Consider the following 17,815-nt stretch of genomic DNA (forward strand, 5'->3'; position numbering starts at 1 on the left):
AAAGGGAAGAAAGGATAGCAACATTAACAGCTTTACTGTAAGGTAGAAAATAAGGCATGCCCTCAGGAATGTACACCATATTTTGTGGGAGTTTGTCTATGGGAGGAACAGTGTTTTCTCATCTGGGAAGCTGGTCATAGGCTTCTAAGAGGAAGTGGCCTGCGGGCAAGATCCTGAAGACCAAGTGCGATTTGATCTGTGGCAGTAACGGTAAAGAATTGCAAGACAGATGGAATAATGGGAACAAAACTGTGTTGTGGAAGCGAGGTGGTTTTAGCTGGTAGATGCTACTGGAACAGGAGAGTATGGGCGCTAACCCTGGAAGGGTGGATTGGGGTCCAAAGGTATCAGGTTTGTTGAGTAGGTTTGCTGAGAGCAGTTCATCACTTTTGAATTGAGTATATGAACAGAGCTTTGTTTTAGGAATATTAAACTGAAAAAATAAGTATGTGAAGAAAGGTTGAAGTTAGGAAAATATTTAGGAAGATGTTAAGAAGTCTAAACTGAACTAGTGAATGACTGCATTAGCATGGTTTAGTTAGGACTGGAAAGGACAAGCTGGAGCAAAAGAGTACTTCTAGTGTGGGGTTTTCTAAATACATTCTTCCTTAAATGTCCTCAGGTGCCTCTTCATATTTAAGTTCTAACGAAATCTGGACTCTGCTAGAGTCTAAAGTTTTAATTTTAAAATTGTAAGAATGGCCAGATTTCTTGATCTACTTCCTTATTCATTGTAGATTGTGAATTCTCTCCTGGTGAATTTTTGTGGCTTTGAGTTTTATGATTGTGATTCTCTAGGGCTGTGGCAGAAATTCTCAGGAGCAACATGCTTTGAAGCACTACTTGACACCAAGATCTGAACCTCATTGCCTGGTTCTTAGTTTGGACAACTGGAGTGTATGGTGAGTTTCAACTCCTGTGCCCATTTGCTGGAAATTATTTGAAATGTTGGGGAATGCAGGTGTTTGAACTGTTTTAAAGAGCAAGAAAGTTTAAATTTTCTTAGTATTTGTTTACATACCGTCACTTTCAGGCTTCCCCATTGGCTCAGTGGTAAAGAATCTGCCTGCAGCCCGGGAGATGCAGGAGACTTGGGTTCGATCCTTGGGTTGGGAAGATCGCCTGGAGGAGGAGTTGGCAACCCATTCCAGCCTGCTGGCCTGGAAAAGCCAACAGATGGAGGAGCCTGGCAGGCTGCAGCCCACGGGGGCACAAAGAGTGACACAGCTGAGCTACAGAGCTCACACGCACTCATCGCTTTCAGAAGGCTAGAGAGTGTGATGTTACGAGAAGCTTTTGCTTAGTGCTGTACAAACACAACAATTATAGCATGTAGAAGACATAGGAATTTTTTACCCTTTGTTTTTCTCTTGTGATATTACAAAGCATATGGTAGAGTTGGGACACTAAGAACAAATTCCAGATAAACTGAGATAATAAATTTTGGCAATGAATTTGCATGAAAATGTTAGGCTGATATTTTTTGTCTTTTAACATCATTAAAATTTTACATCTTTAAAAACTATTTACATAGCACTGTTCAGCTGTCACTTCAGTCGTGTCCGACTCTTTGTGACCCTGTGGACTGTAGCCCACCAGGCTCTTCTGCCCGTGGGATTCTCCAGGCAAGAATACTGGACTGGGTTGCCTTGCCCTCCTCCAGGGGATCATCCTGATCCAGGGATCAAGCGTCTCTCATGTCTCCTGCATTGGCAGGCAGGATCTTTTCCACTAGCACCACCTAGGAAGCCCATTCACTGAACATCATTTGTCAGTTGTAAAATTTGTTAATTTTGATAATGTAGGTCTGTAATTTAACATATGATTAGAAAAAACTTTCACATTATAAACAATCATTTCCGTAACATGTTTGGAGCATTTTCACAGTATTTATATGTAGCTGTAATTCAGGCTAACTTTAACAGTAAGAGTTAATATGTATATTCTTCTTCAAGAAAACAGCGTTTTTACTTTCAGTTTCTTTACTGGAATAGTTTGAGGGTTACACACTTTGGGTCCCCTGAATTAAAATTAGTCTCCTTTTGTGGTTGTCAGTTTCTCACTTTTCTTCTCTGGGATCTTTTGGGACACAGGTGTTACCTATGTGATGATGAAGTCCAGTATTGTAATTCAAACCGATTGGGTCAGGTGGTTGATTATGTTAGAAAGCAGGCTGGTAATACAACTCCAAAATCAGGTAAAATCATTTGTTTCTTAATATATACTGTAATGTTGATATATATTATCAGTGGGTATTTAGTTTAACATACTGTATCATTGCATATAGCTGAATAACATTATTAATGATTGATTTTAAACAATGCAACTATCTTTGGTTAAGAATGTAAAACAGTAAGAACATAGATAATTATAAGGAGTTAGAATTAGAAGGGAATCTGGGAAATAATATAGTCATATATGATGAAGAGACTGGGTAGTGACGAGCAGTAACTCCACACTTCCATACCCTGGCACAGGGCTTAAGGCAGACCTGCTTTATAATGGATTTTTCTTTCTACATTGTTTGGATGATGTGAAAGTTGGTGATGACCAGGGAGGCCTGGCATGCTGCAGTCCATGGAGTCACAAAGAGTAGGACTTGACTGAGCAATTGAACTGAACTGAACTGCTACATTGTTTGGATTGTGAAAGTAAAGTGCCTGTAATTCCTTCAAAAGGCCAGATACTTCTCAGGTTTTTTTCATTCATTATTAATAGGGTTGATTTTCGTCAGCTGCTTTAAAAGCTTCTTTAAATTTTTATGTTCACAGAGGTATCTTTTTGGAGCCAGAATTGTTTGTTTCTAACTTCAGGATTAGTTTTTTTCTGTTTTTTTTTTTTCTTTAATTAATTTAATTGGCTGTACCAGGTCTTAGTTGCGGCATATGGCATCTTTGATCTTGGTCGCACTATGCTGGAACTTTTAGTTCTGGCATGTGGGATCTAGTTTCCTGACCAGGGGTTGAACCCAGGTACCTGCATTGGGAGTGCGTACTCTTAACCACCGAACCACTAGGGAAGTCTCCAGGGTTAGTTTTCACTTGCAGACTTCATTTAAAAATTTACTTCATGTCCATGTTCTTTGCTTGATTGCTTTATACTCTAATTTCACAGGGTAAGGTTGTTCATTTGTAAAAAACATTTGTTCAGTAAAAAGGGGATATACACTGAATACTGTTTGGTTTGCCTATGTCAGTTCTGAATATTTATTGGTTTTTCTCTCTTGATGGTAATTTGTTTGTGATAAAACATTTAAAATCAAACAGGTAGCAAATCATGTTATTAGGTAAAATTCACAAATTCTGATCCCAAGTATATCTTTGCATTTGGTATGGGTGTCACACATTTTGCTAAATCATTTCTTTTTCTTCTTTTTTTTAAGCAGCAAAAGATAATGGTAATATTGAACTTGAAAATAAAAAGCTAGAAAAGGAGAGTAAAAATGAGCAAGAGAGAGAAAAAAAGGAAAATACGGCGAGAGAAAATCCTTCCATGAATTCGACTTCCCAAATAACTGTGAAAGGACTCAGTAATTTGGGAAATACATGTTTCTTCAATGCAGTTATGCAGGTGCCAATGTTAATATTTCCCCCCTTTAAAAAGATCTTAGTATTTGCCTCATACGCTAGGATGTTTTGCCTATTTGCTACTTATGATATTGAGCTTTTCCCTCATATGTAGTTTCTTCCTGTATTTTCAAAGAAAATTCAAGGGCATGTTTACTTTGCATGACAGTAAAACACTGTGCTAAGCACTGGCGTGCAAAAGCGTTCAAAACAACCATGGCCCGTGCCCTCATAGAACTGTCACTTGGGTGTTAGAAGCACAAGGGAAGCAAGTACAGAAATAAATTCCTAGTTGCATGTGGTAGTGGTGGTGGAGGTAGGGGTAGGGTAGCTGCTTCATTGTAGCTGGTTGGGAGGAAGACCTTCTGAGGTGATTAGTCAACTCAGAACCGAAGTATTTATGAACCCTTTAGAGTTGGGGGAAGAACATGATGTCACTTTGTGTGTAACAGACACAAGAAAAGTTGCAGTGTTGATGGTGATGTTCTGTTTTGGAAGAACAGACACTTTAAAAAAGCATTTGACTGAATTGGTTTGCCTGTAAATAATTTGTCCTTTCTTTTCCATCGTGCATTCCAGAATTTGTCACAAACACCAGTGCTTAGAGAACTACTAAAGGAAGTAAAAATGTCTGGAACAATTGTAAAAATTGAACCACCTGATTTGGCACTAACAGTATGTACTTTAAAATTTTCTTATATTCTTTTCCTCTCTTGAGTAGCAGCATTTTAAATTATTTTTAAGAACTGATGCTTGTTTTCACCTTTTTTGTTTGTTTTAAGCTACCAAGTTAAATTTTCAGGCTAATGGAAATATATGAGGGGCCTTTACGTGTGGTTTGCTCCTGAAAGCCTTTCTGCTGTGCTGAGTGTTTGGCTTCTTTCTGGGGAATGCTGCTTATGAAGCTCTGAGCATGCATTATCATTTTTTTAACATCTTTTAAAGTGACTGAAATGCTGTATAGCGAAATGAGTTTTACCTTCTCCATTTTTATTATTTACATTTTGATTTAGCTCTTTCAGTTCCTAGGTAGTAAGTTCCTGATAAGATAAAACAGTAGAACTGAATTCTTTATCAAAATAGTTTACGACTAAAAACTTTCTCCATCTTTTGATGTACATTATGAACTTTTAATTGGAACAGCTCTATCAGGAACATAGGTTGACGAGTTACATTTTGATAAACAATTCTAAAATTTGAAGAAAGTAATTTTTATTCCCATATTCAGGAACCCTTAGAAATAAACCTTGAGCCTCCAGGCCCTCTTACGTTAGCCATGAGCCAGTTTCTTAACGAGATGCAAGAGACCAAAAAGGGAATCGTGACACCTAGAGAACTCTTTTCTCAGGTCTGTAAAAAGTGAGTATCCATTTTGATTGTGCTTTCAGTGCATCAGTAAGAAGCTGGGAAATAATATGAAAAATTAACAGGATTAGAGTTAATTCAGTAGATAATATTAAAGCATGGTTTAAAAAACAGGTACTTTGTGTGAAAATTAAATCTGCCAAGAATGTTGCTGGACTAAACAAAAATTTTGAGAAACTGAAATACGCTAGAATTCGGGATATGATCCTAAGATTTTATAAAAAATAGTTTCATTTTAGTGGACTCACCATAGTTTTTCTTTTTTCCCTGTAGAGCAGTGCGATTTAAAGGCTATCAGCAACAGGACAGTCAGGAGCTGCTTCGATATTTATTGGATGGAATGAGAGCAGAAGAACATCAGGTCAGCATATTTTGACCAGTGTATTTTGTAATCTCATCTTCATTAACTTGTCTGTCATTTGATGTCTTAAGGGTTATTAGAGCAATGAAAACTAGTTGTTGAGGCCATAATATTAAATTTTTTTTTTCTTCACCAGCCTTTTCAACCAGTGTATTTTCTTTTCTTTTTTATTTATTTATTTTTCTTCTTTTCTTTTTCTTGGCTAGTATATTTAAATTATTACATGAATGAAGGGAATTAGGAATGATTCTTTTCATGATGCTTTATTTTGCTCGCTGTTTGCATCATTTTTATTCTCTAAGGGTTGACATTGTAGCCTATGTCAGGAGAGATACAGGTATGGAAAATATTCCTCCCCAGATGATTCTCAGTTGCAGTGCAGCCTTACTCTTACTCTGAGTGTGATTTAATACTGTTTTTAATCTAGAAAGTATTTTTATTTTGTAAGAGTCAGGGAGCATTTGTTGTTGCATTGTAAAATTTTTGTTAATGTAAAGTAATTTTGTAATTACTTTACATACTTTAATATTACCAGGATGTAAAGTAATTTTGGGGAGGGTGTGTGTCGATATAATTACTAACAGTGATAACACAGTGATAACAATGATACTTATTTTGCTCTTATTTTTTGTCAAGCACTTTTCTCTGTATTTTATGAATTACCTTACTCAGTCCTCACAAACAGAATGTGAGGTAGATGCTATTGTCATTTTTCTCACTCCATAGATTATGAAGCTGAGGTGTCCAGAAGTTCATTGCCTGGTTCAGGGTCACCCAGTAGTGATGGAGCTGGGCTTTGAGCACTAGAGTCTGTCCCTATAGTTCTCTGCTTCTGGGATTTCAGGTGGCTCAGGAATCCGCCTGCCAGTGCAGGAGAGGCAAGAGATGCAGGTTTAATCCCTGGGTCTGTAAGATCCCCTGGAGGAGGAAATGGCAAAATTTTGCATGGGAATTTTGCACAAGTATTCTTGCATGGGAAATCCCATGGACAGAGGAGTCTGACGGTCTATAATCCATGGGGTCGCAAAGAGTCGGACACGGCTTAGCAACTGAGCACACACCGCACTCTGCTTGTAGAACATGATATTTCAGTGGTCTTTTCAAAGGTGGTGGGCATGTTCTGAAAAACCTTAGAGTAGGTTAAAATCTTGAAATGATAGTACAGTGCTTTTGCTCAGGGGTTAGTTATTGTTTTTTGAAGTATATTTCTTTTTAGCTCCTGGAATTAATTTTGAAAATGTGATTTTAAAAATATTAATTTTTATTTGGTAACTTTGGAGTACTAATTATTGATCATTTTCTTTACTTGATTACATATTTTTACTACTTTTAGAGAGTGAGTAAAGGAATTCTTAAAGTATTTGGTAATTCTACTGAAAAAGTGGATGAAGAACTGAAAAATAAAGTTAAAGGTAATGTCTGACTTTTTGAACTAAAACAGTATAGTTGAAGTCCTCTGTACATTAAAACAGGATTGCTGGCACATGTATTTCAAATCCAGTTATTAGTGTATAATTTCTCTTTATCTCTGTTGATTTTAAAAAATTATTCAATACTCCAAAGGTAAATACTTTAGAAAAATTTAACTTTGGTGTATTCTTTTATGTAGTATTATGGTAAAATTTATAAACACAGAGCTAAGATGACATCCCTCTTTTATTTTTCAAAAGCTTAGACTTTATTTATTTGGTCCTGCCACATGGCTGGTGGGATCTTAGTTCTCCGACCAGAAACTAAACCCAGGCCTCAGCAGTGAAAGCCAGGAGTCCAGGTCCCAGCCACTGGACCACCAGCGAATTGCCTCAAAAGCTTAGACTTGAATTATTAGTGACTTACACTTGTCTTTGTGAGTTGTCAGATGGTTTATTAATCATGGAGCCGACTTTATTCTTATTTTTGTGTGATATTTAATGATTTAGGAAAGGTTTCTTGAGTAGAACTGTCTGTGATGATGGATTACTTCAGTATTTCTGCTGTCTGATACAGTAGACATGTGGCAGTTGAGCCCTTGAAATGTGACTGGTGCAAAAGGAGCTGAATTTTTATTTTCATTTGATTTTAGCCAGTTTAAATGGCCCCAGTGATCCCCAACTACTGAATTGTGAGGCACAGTTTGGAATCTACACGGAGCAACTCTTTGCCTCCTCAGTGCCCTTGGTGCTAGCCTGGCCAGCAAAGGAGAGAATCTAGCCTGCTCATCTGTCTGTCATAAAATGTGTTTCTGTATAAATGACATCTGTCGTTTGGACAAGGCTTACACATTTCATGTAGTTAGAAAATTGGATGACTAGGTGGTAGAATTATGGCACCTTATGCTAAGCTTACCAAGGTTGTTTCTGGGGACATAGAGAAAGAAAAGGAGGATTTTGTCTGAAATACTTTTCTAAGGGCTTTTTGTTTTTGTTTTGATTTTGAATGGAGTTCACAGAGCAAGTTACTCTCAAATTTGCTGCCGGTGTTAGAATGCTAGAGCTAGAAGTGAGCTAAATTATCACCCTGTGTAGCCCAGTCTGCTCATTTTACTTTGGTAGTTAAAATATTGATGCACAGAAAGCCTCATTGAATTGCACAATTCATTTGACTAGACCCTAGATAAGAAATTTTTTTTTGCACAAGATGTGATTGTGTTAAATTGTATCCTGCTTGGAATGCTGGAGTACATGCTGCTGACTGTAGTATAAAAATAAAATTTTGGTAATTATGAGTAGAGAAAAACAAGTCAATAGGATATTAAAAATAAAATTTCAGAGTTAGATGGGTAAGTAAATAGTTTCAACTTCATTAATTGTGTACAGGTAATTGATAGCTTTTTTTCCCCTTATAGAGTATGAAAAGAAAAATTGATAGCTTTTTTTCCCCTTATAGAGTATGAAAAGAAAAAATCAGTACCAAGCTTTGTGGACCGAATATTTGGTGGTGAGCTGACCAGTACAATCATGTGTGATGAATGCAGAACTGTAAGTAGATGCAGTGCAGACTGGATTTATGCATATTAATAGAGGACAGTGTATGAGTTGTTTCTTTTGGAAACAGAAACATCTGGTTAGTTTTATAAGATATTCTTTTTGAACTAAGTATGCATAGTTTTTTGCTAGAACTATAAACATTTCTTATATCAGGAAGATGTTTGTGTAATACTTTAATTTCTTATACCTAACCCAAAGTCCTCAACACTGTGTAGTTTTTCATTTCATTTTCTTGAGCCTTTATTTTAAAATTTAGCCCCCCTCCCCAAGATTTTACTATATGATGTTTAAAGTGAATCTTTTCCTCCTTTTTTCATCTTCTTTTTTGGTTGGTTAAGGTCTCCTTGGTTCATGAATCTTTCCTTGATTTGTCTCTACCGGTTTTAGATGATCAGGTAAGATTATTGAGTTTATTTTATTTAAGTAGATTTTTTTTCTTTCCTGTGCTAAATTTTGTGAGGGAGGGCTTGTTATCATTTCCAAGTTTGTACTTTACTAGGCCTTGCATGGAGAAATTTTTCTTAATATATGTGAGAAGAGTTTTAAAGATTTCAAAAAAGAATGAATAAATATATGTATTTATGTATATATATTTTTATGTGTGTGTATATGTATGTAGTTTAAAGACTATGTCTTGAGTTGTTTATGAATGACTAACTTGGTTAGTTTATGTATAGGGAAGTATTTACTTCTTATAAGTTATTATTATTTTCATTATTTAAGACTAACCACAAATCCCTTAAAGTTTAAGTTTATAAACATTAACAGAGAGTAAGCCATATGAATTTAGTTCTTATCAAGTAATAGTAAGAAAAAAAATAACATTATGAGTATTGGATAAGTCATTATTCAACTTAATATGAATTGGGGGGTCCCTTTAAATCACTGTTATTAAGTAATTAAAGTCTTACCAAACATACTCTATTTTTTCTTTTCTTTAAAACTGTCACTTGCATGAGAAGAATGAAAAGGAATACCTGTAGTGGGACATGTAAATCACTTATCAACAGAAAGTGCATTTAGAAATAGACGTAATTACAGCATGGTATAGCATGTATCTATTACAACTCACTATATTCCTTTCTATTACACGCACATGGTAAATTGCCCTTTTTTACTGTTTTGTTTGTTTGCTTGTTTTCTCAGTATGTGAAGATTGTTTTCTAGTGTCTCAGATGAGTGAATTTTGTCGTGGATATGTTTCCAAACAGTATGAAAAATAAATCTGATGTAAATTAGGAATAGAAAACTGGTTAGGTAACATGAAATCTCTTTACAAGCAGTAGTAAAGTTTTATTTTTGGTCCATATTCTCTCCATATTTTAAGAGTGGTAAGAAAAGTATAAATGATAAAAATCTGAAAAAGACAATGGAAGATGAAGATAAAGATAGTGAGGAAGAAAAAGATAATGACAGTTACTTAAAGGAGAGAAACGATATTCCTTCAGGAACAAGTAAGCACTTACAGAAAAAAGCAAAGAAGCAAGCCAAGAAGCAAGCCAAGGTGGGTAATTAGAAGGAAAACCATACTTGTCTAATTTTAACTTTTAGACTATTGAGTTTGAAGTCTGAATGACACTGCTAGACATGTCTGTTATTTTATGTACAGCACTTTAATTTGACAGGCTTCCCTGGTGGCTCAGACCGTAAAGAATCTGCCTGCAATTCGGGAGACCTGGGTTGGGAAGATCCCCTGGAGGAGGGCATGGCAACCCACTCCAGTGTTCTGGCCTGGAGAATTCCATGGACTGAGGAGCCTGGCAGGCTACCATCCATGGGATCACAGACAGTCGAACAAGACATGACTTTCACTTTTACTCGATTTGGCAGTTACAGAATTAGCTCATGTAATATTCTCGGCAGCGAAATTTCTTTGAGAATATGTGAAGAAAATGTGCTTAAAAAAAAAACTGCATTACTTGTCACGACTTAAAAAATATTTTATTTTCAAGAATTTTTTCAGTTTCTAATACATTAACATTTAAAAATCTATAAAGGTGTACAATAAATGTCTCCCTCCTTGTATGATATAATACTGCTCTCATTAGTTTCTTATTTGTGCTGGAGATTTTTGAGGAAAATATAATCAAGTACAAATATGTGGTCTTGTGTTTCCCTGCTTTTAAAAATTATGCACACTGTTCTGATCCTTGTTTTTTCTACTTAATTAGATGCTTGCAGATCTCTATGTCTCTTCGCGTTTCAGGACACAAAGATTCTTTTTTTTAACAATCATATAAAGAAACTCTACTTGATGCTCTGTGGTGACCTAAATAGGAAGGAAATCCAGAAAAGAGTGGATATATGTACAGCTGATTTACTTTGCTCTACAATTAAAACTAACCCAACATCATAAAGCTACTATACTCCAATAAATTTCTTTTTAAAAAGTCATGTAGAATTCTGTTTTAGTAGTAAACGTTCAGTCGATCAGTCGTGTCCAAATCTTTGCGACCCTGTGGACTGCAGCACGCCAGGTTTCCCTGTCCTTCACTGTCTCCTGGAGTTTGCTCAAACTCATGTCCAGTGATGCCATCCAGCCATCTCATCCTCTGTCATCCCCTTATCCTCCCGCCTTCGATCTTTTCCAGCGTCAGGGTCTTTTCAAATGAGTCAGTTCGTCACATCAGGTGGCCAAAGTATTGGAGCTTTAGCTTCAGCATCAGTCCTTCCAATGAATATTCAGGGTTGATTTCCTTTAGGATTGACTGGTTTGATCTTGCAGTCCAAAGGACCTCTCAAGAGTCTTCTCCAACACCACAGTTCAAAAGCATCAGTTCTTCGGCACTCAGTCTTCTACAAAATATACTTTAAAAGATGTACTGTAGTTCACCTAACCATTTCTTTATTGATTTAGATGTACAAACACCGATATTCTTTTGCTAATAATGGCCAGTGCTGCTGTGAATAACCCTATACATATGTCATCTGTAGGGTATATTTTGAGAAGAGGGATTGTATTTGTAGTTTTGATAAAATAATTGCTCTCCACAAAAGCTGTACCAATTTATGTTCCCACCAGCAACATATGAAAGTGAAGTTAAGCATGTTTTTATGTTTAAGGGCCATTTATGTTTCCATTCCTTTGAAGTATTCACTTATCTCCTTTCTTCATTTTTCTTTCATGTGTAACTAATTTTAAGTGAAGTGTCTCAGAAAATGTTTGCGTCCAGGGCCCTGTATGTGGCCCTTCAGCTTTCTAGTATTACAAATTAGCCTCATGGGACTGTCCTTTTAGTGACAGCTCAAATGCTAACCCTTTGAGTCTTCAGCCATTCCAGTAACAGGAATCTCAGTGAAACTCTCCCCGTGCCAACCCCACACCCCCGTGCTGGGACATAGGCAGCAAATAGCAAAGAAGGTGGTTTTAAGTGGGTAGTGATTTAAGTGTCCTCTGTATATGTGGCTTCCTTGCTTCTTCCCTAATTTGGGGCTGTTTGTTTCCTGGAATTTTATCCTCCATCCCTCTGCTTGTGCTTGAGTTTTCGGTTTGTTTTTTTGTCTCTTAAGTGAAGCCTTGATCACATAATTATAACTCACATGGATATATCCCTTCCTGATGTATGTGTCGTCACTCACCTCCTGCCTTCAAAGATGGCTGCTTGGGTTCAGCAGCCTAACTGCTGTCTAGATCTAGGCTGTTCTGTCTAGATCAGAGCCTGTCTAGATCTGTCTAGATGAGAGCCTTGCTGCTCTGTCTATAGATCTAGACTGCTCTAAATCTTGCCCATTTTTATTTGCCCTTGTGTGACAGTTTTTTGAATATTGGTGATAGTTTACCCCTCCTTTCAAAGAACTTTTCTTTAAAGTTATTTAATCTCTGACAGTAAAGGAACTTTTCTGGGAGTGAACTCTTCCTTATTATTTATTTTTGATTGATAATAAGAAAACCTGATGTGGTACATGTGTGGTTTTTCTCCCCCCCCCCCCCTTTTTAATGTTTTGTACTTTTTACATAGAACCAACGAAGACAACAGAAAATTCAAGGGAAAGTTCTTCATTTAAATGATGTCTATGCCATTGACCATCCTGAAGATAACGAATGTGAAGTTGAAATGTCACTTCAGGGAGAAGCAGATATTAAATCCAACCATATCTCACAAGAGGAAGTTGCCCAGAAAGAATATTGTGTTAATCAGAAAGATTTCAATGGCCATGAAAAAATGATAGAAAGTATAACTGACAATCAAAAATCCACAGAGGAAGCAGATGTGAAAAATGTCAGTGTGGATAATGATCTGGAGGTTTTGGCATCATCTGCCATTGAATGTCCTAGGAATTTAAACGGTGCCTACCTGAAGGAAGGGAGCAATGGAGAAGTGGACATTTCCAGTGGTTTTGAGAACCTTAACTTGAATGCTGCTCTGCAACCTGATGAAATAGATATAGAGATTCTGAATGATGATCCTACTTCGGGGACGAAGGTATATGAGGTTGTAAACGAAGATCCAGAGACTGCTTTCTGTACACTTGCAAATAGGGAGGCTTTCAACACCGATGAGTGTTCAGTCCAACATTGTTTGTATCAGTTCACTCGAAACGAGAAACTTCGAGATGCTAATAAACTGCTTTGTGAAGTGTGTACGCGGAGACAATACAGTGGACCAAAGGCAAATATGAAAGGTATTTAGATGCTATCGCAGAAAGTAAAGTTAATGTTCAGGGGAACAGTTTGCACTGCATCAGTAGAAGGTTACTGTTTTAATTGTGTCAGGATTAGGATGGAGTCACCAAGTCCTTTTCTGTGTAAACATGTTAATAGAAGGGTGGGTAGGCAGACTTCCTCGGCCTCCCAGCAGTTAAGTGGGGCAGCTCGCTCTCTGCTAGCACTCCCTGTGAGAAGTCGACCCACTGAGGTGTCGTCACCACAGGCTTCTTACGGATAGGGGCTGTTTCTTTGTGTCCTCAGTTTCCTCTCACTTGTGATGGCCCTCGTCCCCCCTGCACCCAGAAAAGCACACTTGAACTCTTCAGTGTATGGTGACATCCCAGTGCAAGGTCCTGGGAGCCAGTGCTTTCTTAGAGTCTTCTTCAGATACAGACAGAAAGATATTAATAATTCCTCTCCGACTCCTAGCCCCCACCTTTTTATTTTTATAGATTGGGTAAGCAGGATAGGGAGGGACCATAGATTCCTAAGGATTCTCACTTGAATTGTTGAAACACTTGACAAGTCTTTTTCTCTCTGTTATTTTTATTGTTTTATTTATTTACAAACAGTAAATTGTGTTATTTATAGCATTTCTGTTTGCGTTAGTGCTGGTGTCAGTGGACTGTGGTTCGTATTCTAAACTTGGCCCGCCTCTTGTTTTTTTCTGATCTCTGAGCTAAAAATATTTTTTATAGATGAACATTTGAAAATGATTTTATGGTAAAAAACGTTAACTTTGAACCACAGTTAATTACCTTGCCAAAAATAATTCTATTCGTTTCAGTAGACTGCAGTTGTACTCAATTATTTTATAATAGTTTGAATTCTATCAGTAAAAATTTGTGGAAATTTTCTCTCATGTATTAATACATATAAAATATCCTTGATTTTTGCCTCTTGGTCCAAAAACCTAAAATATTTATTATTTGGTTCTTGCCAGAAAGCTCACTAATCTTTGACTTAGATGTTTTGAAATGATTTTATAGCAGGTGTGAATGCTGAAGAGGTCTAAAATGATGCTCACACTGCTAACATTTGGTTCTTTCTGTAGGCGAAAGGAAGCATGTTTACACCAATGCTAAGAAGCAGATGCTAATTTCTCTTGCTCCTCCAGTTCTCACTCTTCATTTCAAGAGATTTCAGCAGGTACCTCTTATTTTCTTACCAAAAATTTGTTTCAGATATGTAACACCTGCTTTATTTGTTATTGTCTCAAAAGTGTGTGTGTGGTTTTTTGTTTTCTGTTATTTCTTAGTTCTGACTTCAAAGAAGTTGGAATAAAACACCACTTATGTGTGCGTGCGCAACTGCTCAGTCTTGTCTAACTTTTTGTGACCCCATAGATTGTAGCCCACCAGGGTCCTCTGTCCATGGGCTTATTTTGGCAAGAATACTGGAATGGGTTGCCATTTCCTCCTTTGGGGGATCTTCCCATCCCAGAGATTGAAACTGAGTCTCCTACAGTAGCAGGTGGATTGTTTACCACTAAGCCAGCTGGGAAGCCAAAACAGTATACATATGGGTAACACAAAAGGGTTTGATGAAGATAATGTCAAGTTGGAAGAGAAGTTAAGGCACAATCCCTCCTCAGTTTTACTACATGTTGCTCTTTTTAGGTATCAGTTCAGTTCAGTTGCTCAGTTGTGTCCGACTCTTTGTGACCCCGTGGACTGCAGCATGCCAGGCTTCCCTGTCCATCACCAACTCCCAGAGCCTACTCAAACTCATGTCCATCTAGTCAGTGACGCCATCCAACCATCTCATCCTCTGTCGTCCCCTTTTCCTCCCACTTTCAGTCTTTCCCAGCATCAGGGTCTTTTCCATTGAGTTAGTTCTTTGCATCAGGTGGACCAAGTGTTGGAGCTTCAGCTTCAGCATCAGTCCTTCCAATGAATATTCAGGACTGATCTCCTTTAGGATGGACTGGTTGGCTCTCCTTGCAGTCCAAGGGACTCTCAAGAGTCTTCTCCAATACTACAGTTCAAAAGCACCAATTCTTCAGCACTCAGCTTTCTTCACAGTCCAACTCTCACATCCATACATGACTACTGGAAAAACCATAGCTTTGACTACATGGATCTTTGTTGGCAAATTAATGTCTCTGCTTTTTAATACACAAGTTGGTCATAGCTTTTCTTCCAAGGAGCAACTGTCTTTTAATTTCATGGCTGCAGTCACCATTTGCAGTGATTTTGGAGCCCAGAAAAATAAAGTCAGCCACTGTTTCCCCATCTATTTGCCATGAAGTGATGGGACCGGATGCCATGATCTTAGTTTTCTGAATGTTGAGCTTTAAGCCAACTTTTTCACTCTCCTCTCTCTTTCATCAAGAGGCTCTTTAGTTCTTCCTCACTTTCTGCCATAGGGTGGTGTCATCTGCATATCTGAGGTTATTGATATTTTCTCCTGGCAGTCTTGATTCCAGCTTGTGTTTCATCCAGCCCGGCATTTTGCATGACATACTCTGCATATATAAGTTAAATAAGCAGGGTGACAGTATACAGTCTTGATGTACTCCTTTTCCCAGTTTTGAACCAGCCCATTGTTCCATGTCCAGTTGCTTCTTGACCTGCATACAGATTTCTCAGGAGAGAGGTAAGGTGGTCTGGTATTCCCCAGCTCTTGAAGAATTTTCCACAGATTGTTGTCATCCACACAAAGGCTTTGATATAGTCAGTAAAGCAGAAATACATGTTTTTCTGGAATTCCCTTGCTTTTTCTGTGATCCAACGGATGTTGGCAATTTGATCTTGGGTTCCTCTCGGGTTCCTCTCCTCGGGTTTTTTCTAAATCCAGTTTGAACATCTGGAAGTTCTTGGTTCATGTACTGTTGAAGGCTTGCTTGGATAATTTTGAGCATTACTTTGCTAGTGTGTGAGATGAGTACAATTGTGCGGTAGTTTGAGCATTGTTTGGCATTGCCTTTGGGATTGGAATGAAAACCGACCTTTTCCAGTCCTGTGGCCACTGTTGACTTTTCCAAATTTGCTGGCATATTGAGTGCAGCACTTTCACAGCATCATCTTTTAGGATTTGAAATAGTTCAACTGAAATTCCATCACCTCCACTAGGTTTGTTCCTAGTGATGCTTCCTAAGACCCACTTGACTTTGCATTCCAGGATGTCTCGCTCTAGGTGGGTAATCACACCATCATGGTTATCTGGGTCATTAAAGATATTTTTTGTTATCGTTCTTTTGTGTATTTTTGCCACCTCTTCCTAGTATCTTCTGCTTCTGTTAGGTCCATACCGTTTGTGTCCTTTATTATATTAGCATCTTACTTTAACATTTAAGCTTAATTTCAGGTTTAACGAAAAAAGACTACTTTACTAGTTATCTCTCACACTTGGGAAATTTAGCGGTGTGTGTGTAGTATCTTAGTATCTTTTTGGTGACTCCATCTTTTCTGAAAGACTTTTACCATGAGCAGTACTAGTTGTAAATTCAGTTCTAGATTCCCAGAGTATTTTCAGAGCATTTTCTCTCCTGTGCTTGGTGGGAGCCTGACTTATCTGGATGCATCTTTATGAACAGTTTGTCAGGCTTGGTCAGAGTGAGGCTGCGAGTGTGCTTCACAGAATTCTGCTATTGCTGAGTTTTAAGCACTCAGAATCTCATCTAATTTGGCTTTTCTGGATGGTTAAAGCAGAAACATTGAGAATGTTCTTACAGGAACAGCTTTCTCAATCTGGACTGTGTGTGGGGGCTGTGTGTAGGGGGTACACTTGGCAAAAACCAGTCAATCAACTGGAAGTTAGCAGGGAGGGAACTAGAGTCTTCTGAGACAACTGAACTAGGGCTGGATGTTATTGTTCTTCTGGGCATTGTAGTGGGTTGACAGTTTTCTTACCATGTAGTTTTTCCAGGAAAAGAACTTAAATCTACTATCCTTCTTTTTCAGGCTGGTTTTAACCTACGCAAAGTTAACAAACACATAAAATTTCCAGAAATCTTAGATTTGGCTCCTTTTTGTACCCTTAAGTGTAAGGTAGGTGAAACTTGTCTTTTTGGGAAAATCTTTTAGAGGGAATCAGCCTATTACCAAATACTCCAACAGCAACTCACGTAAGTATGAACTTGATTAAGAGCTGCTGAATACATTGGGTCTTTGATCTTTGTAATTTCAAGATCTGTGAGCAATCATCTTCAACATTAGGTTGTTACTTCAGTATATTTTTAAACCCCCATTTGGCTAGGAAACTGATTATAGCAGGTGGCCTGTAGTTTATGGTTTTTCCAGCAGGGGAAGGGCAGTGGCAGCTTTCTAATAAAAACTTAAGTGTGATACCACTCAGTAGGCTGAGAAAACGAGAACATTCCAGTTCAGACTCATGATTTCTGCATTCTCAAAGGTTAGAGACCTTTGGCATAGTTTACAGTTATCTTGCCTAGAAATAACTTTTGAATTCTGTTCACCTTTAAAGAATGTTGCTGAAGAACATACACGGGTACTGTATTCCTTATATGGAGTCGTTGAACACAGTGGTACCATGAGGTCAGGGCATTATACTGCCTACGCCAAGACAAGAACTGCAAACACTCATCTCTCTAACCTTGTTCTCCACGGTGATATTCCACAAGGTAAAAGGTTTTACAGAATTCTAGTATTCAGCAGATATTTATGGCAAAACCAAAAAAGACTGAACTTGAATTTTTCCATTTACATTTAATTTTACATTTCCTTTTTGACAGATTTTGAAATGGAATCAACCAAAGGGCAGTGGTTTCACATCAGCGACACTCATGTGCAAGCTGTGCCTATAACTAAAGTACTAAATTCACAGGCTTACCTCCTATTTTATGAGAGAATACTGTAACAATTTCAAAGTGCTTTCTCTGGAAACGTTTATGGCTTTTATAATGGCTATAATAATAATAAAAAAGTAAAGACTAACTGTAAATCAT

The 17,815-nt window shown here is 37.6% G+C and overlaps 1 protein-coding gene across 19 annotated transcripts in view; it reads left to right on the forward strand.

The window, feature by feature from the left end:
* Positions 1 to 17,811, forward strand: part of USP16 (ubiquitin specific peptidase 16) — a 30,366-nt gene extending 12,555 nt beyond the window's left edge. For 10 of the 19 annotated variants that reach the window (XM_081572803.1, XM_081572795.1, XM_081572793.1 and 7 more), the window contains 15 exons: positions 799 to 902; positions 2,094 to 2,197; positions 3,386 to 3,570; positions 4,146 to 4,241; positions 4,795 to 4,925; positions 5,205 to 5,292; positions 6,626 to 6,704; positions 8,158 to 8,249; positions 8,597 to 8,653; positions 9,586 to 9,762; positions 12,218 to 12,881; positions 13,961 to 14,055; positions 16,812 to 16,898; positions 17,335 to 17,491; positions 17,603 to 17,811. In XM_081572803.1, the coding sequence (XP_081428929.1) occupies positions 799 to 902; positions 2,094 to 2,197; positions 3,386 to 3,570; positions 4,146 to 4,241; positions 4,795 to 4,925; positions 5,205 to 5,292; positions 6,626 to 6,704; positions 8,158 to 8,249; positions 8,597 to 8,653; positions 9,586 to 9,762; positions 12,218 to 12,881; positions 13,961 to 14,055; positions 16,812 to 16,898; positions 17,335 to 17,491; positions 17,603 to 17,727 (2,241 nt within the window). In that variant the 3' untranslated portion in view covers positions 17,728 to 17,811. Of the gene's footprint in view, positions 1 to 798; positions 903 to 2,093; positions 2,198 to 3,382; positions 3,571 to 4,145; positions 4,242 to 4,794; positions 4,926 to 5,204; positions 5,293 to 6,625; positions 6,705 to 8,157; positions 8,250 to 8,596; positions 8,654 to 9,585; positions 9,763 to 12,217; positions 12,882 to 13,960; positions 14,056 to 16,811; positions 16,899 to 17,334; positions 17,492 to 17,602 lie in introns of all 19 variants that reach the window. The other 9 variants (XM_081572790.1, XM_081572786.1, XM_081572784.1 and 6 more) reach the window with 1 other exon arrangement.
* The last annotated feature ends 4 nt before the right edge of the window (positions 17,812 to 17,815 follow it).

This window comes from Giraffa tippelskirchi, chromosome 2 (assembly GCF_054371585.1).
Source record: "Giraffa tippelskirchi isolate mGirTip1 chromosome 2, T2T-mGirTip1v1.2.pri, whole genome shotgun sequence".
NCBI classification, from domain to species: Eukaryota; Metazoa; Chordata; class Mammalia; order Artiodactyla; family Giraffidae; genus Giraffa; species Giraffa tippelskirchi.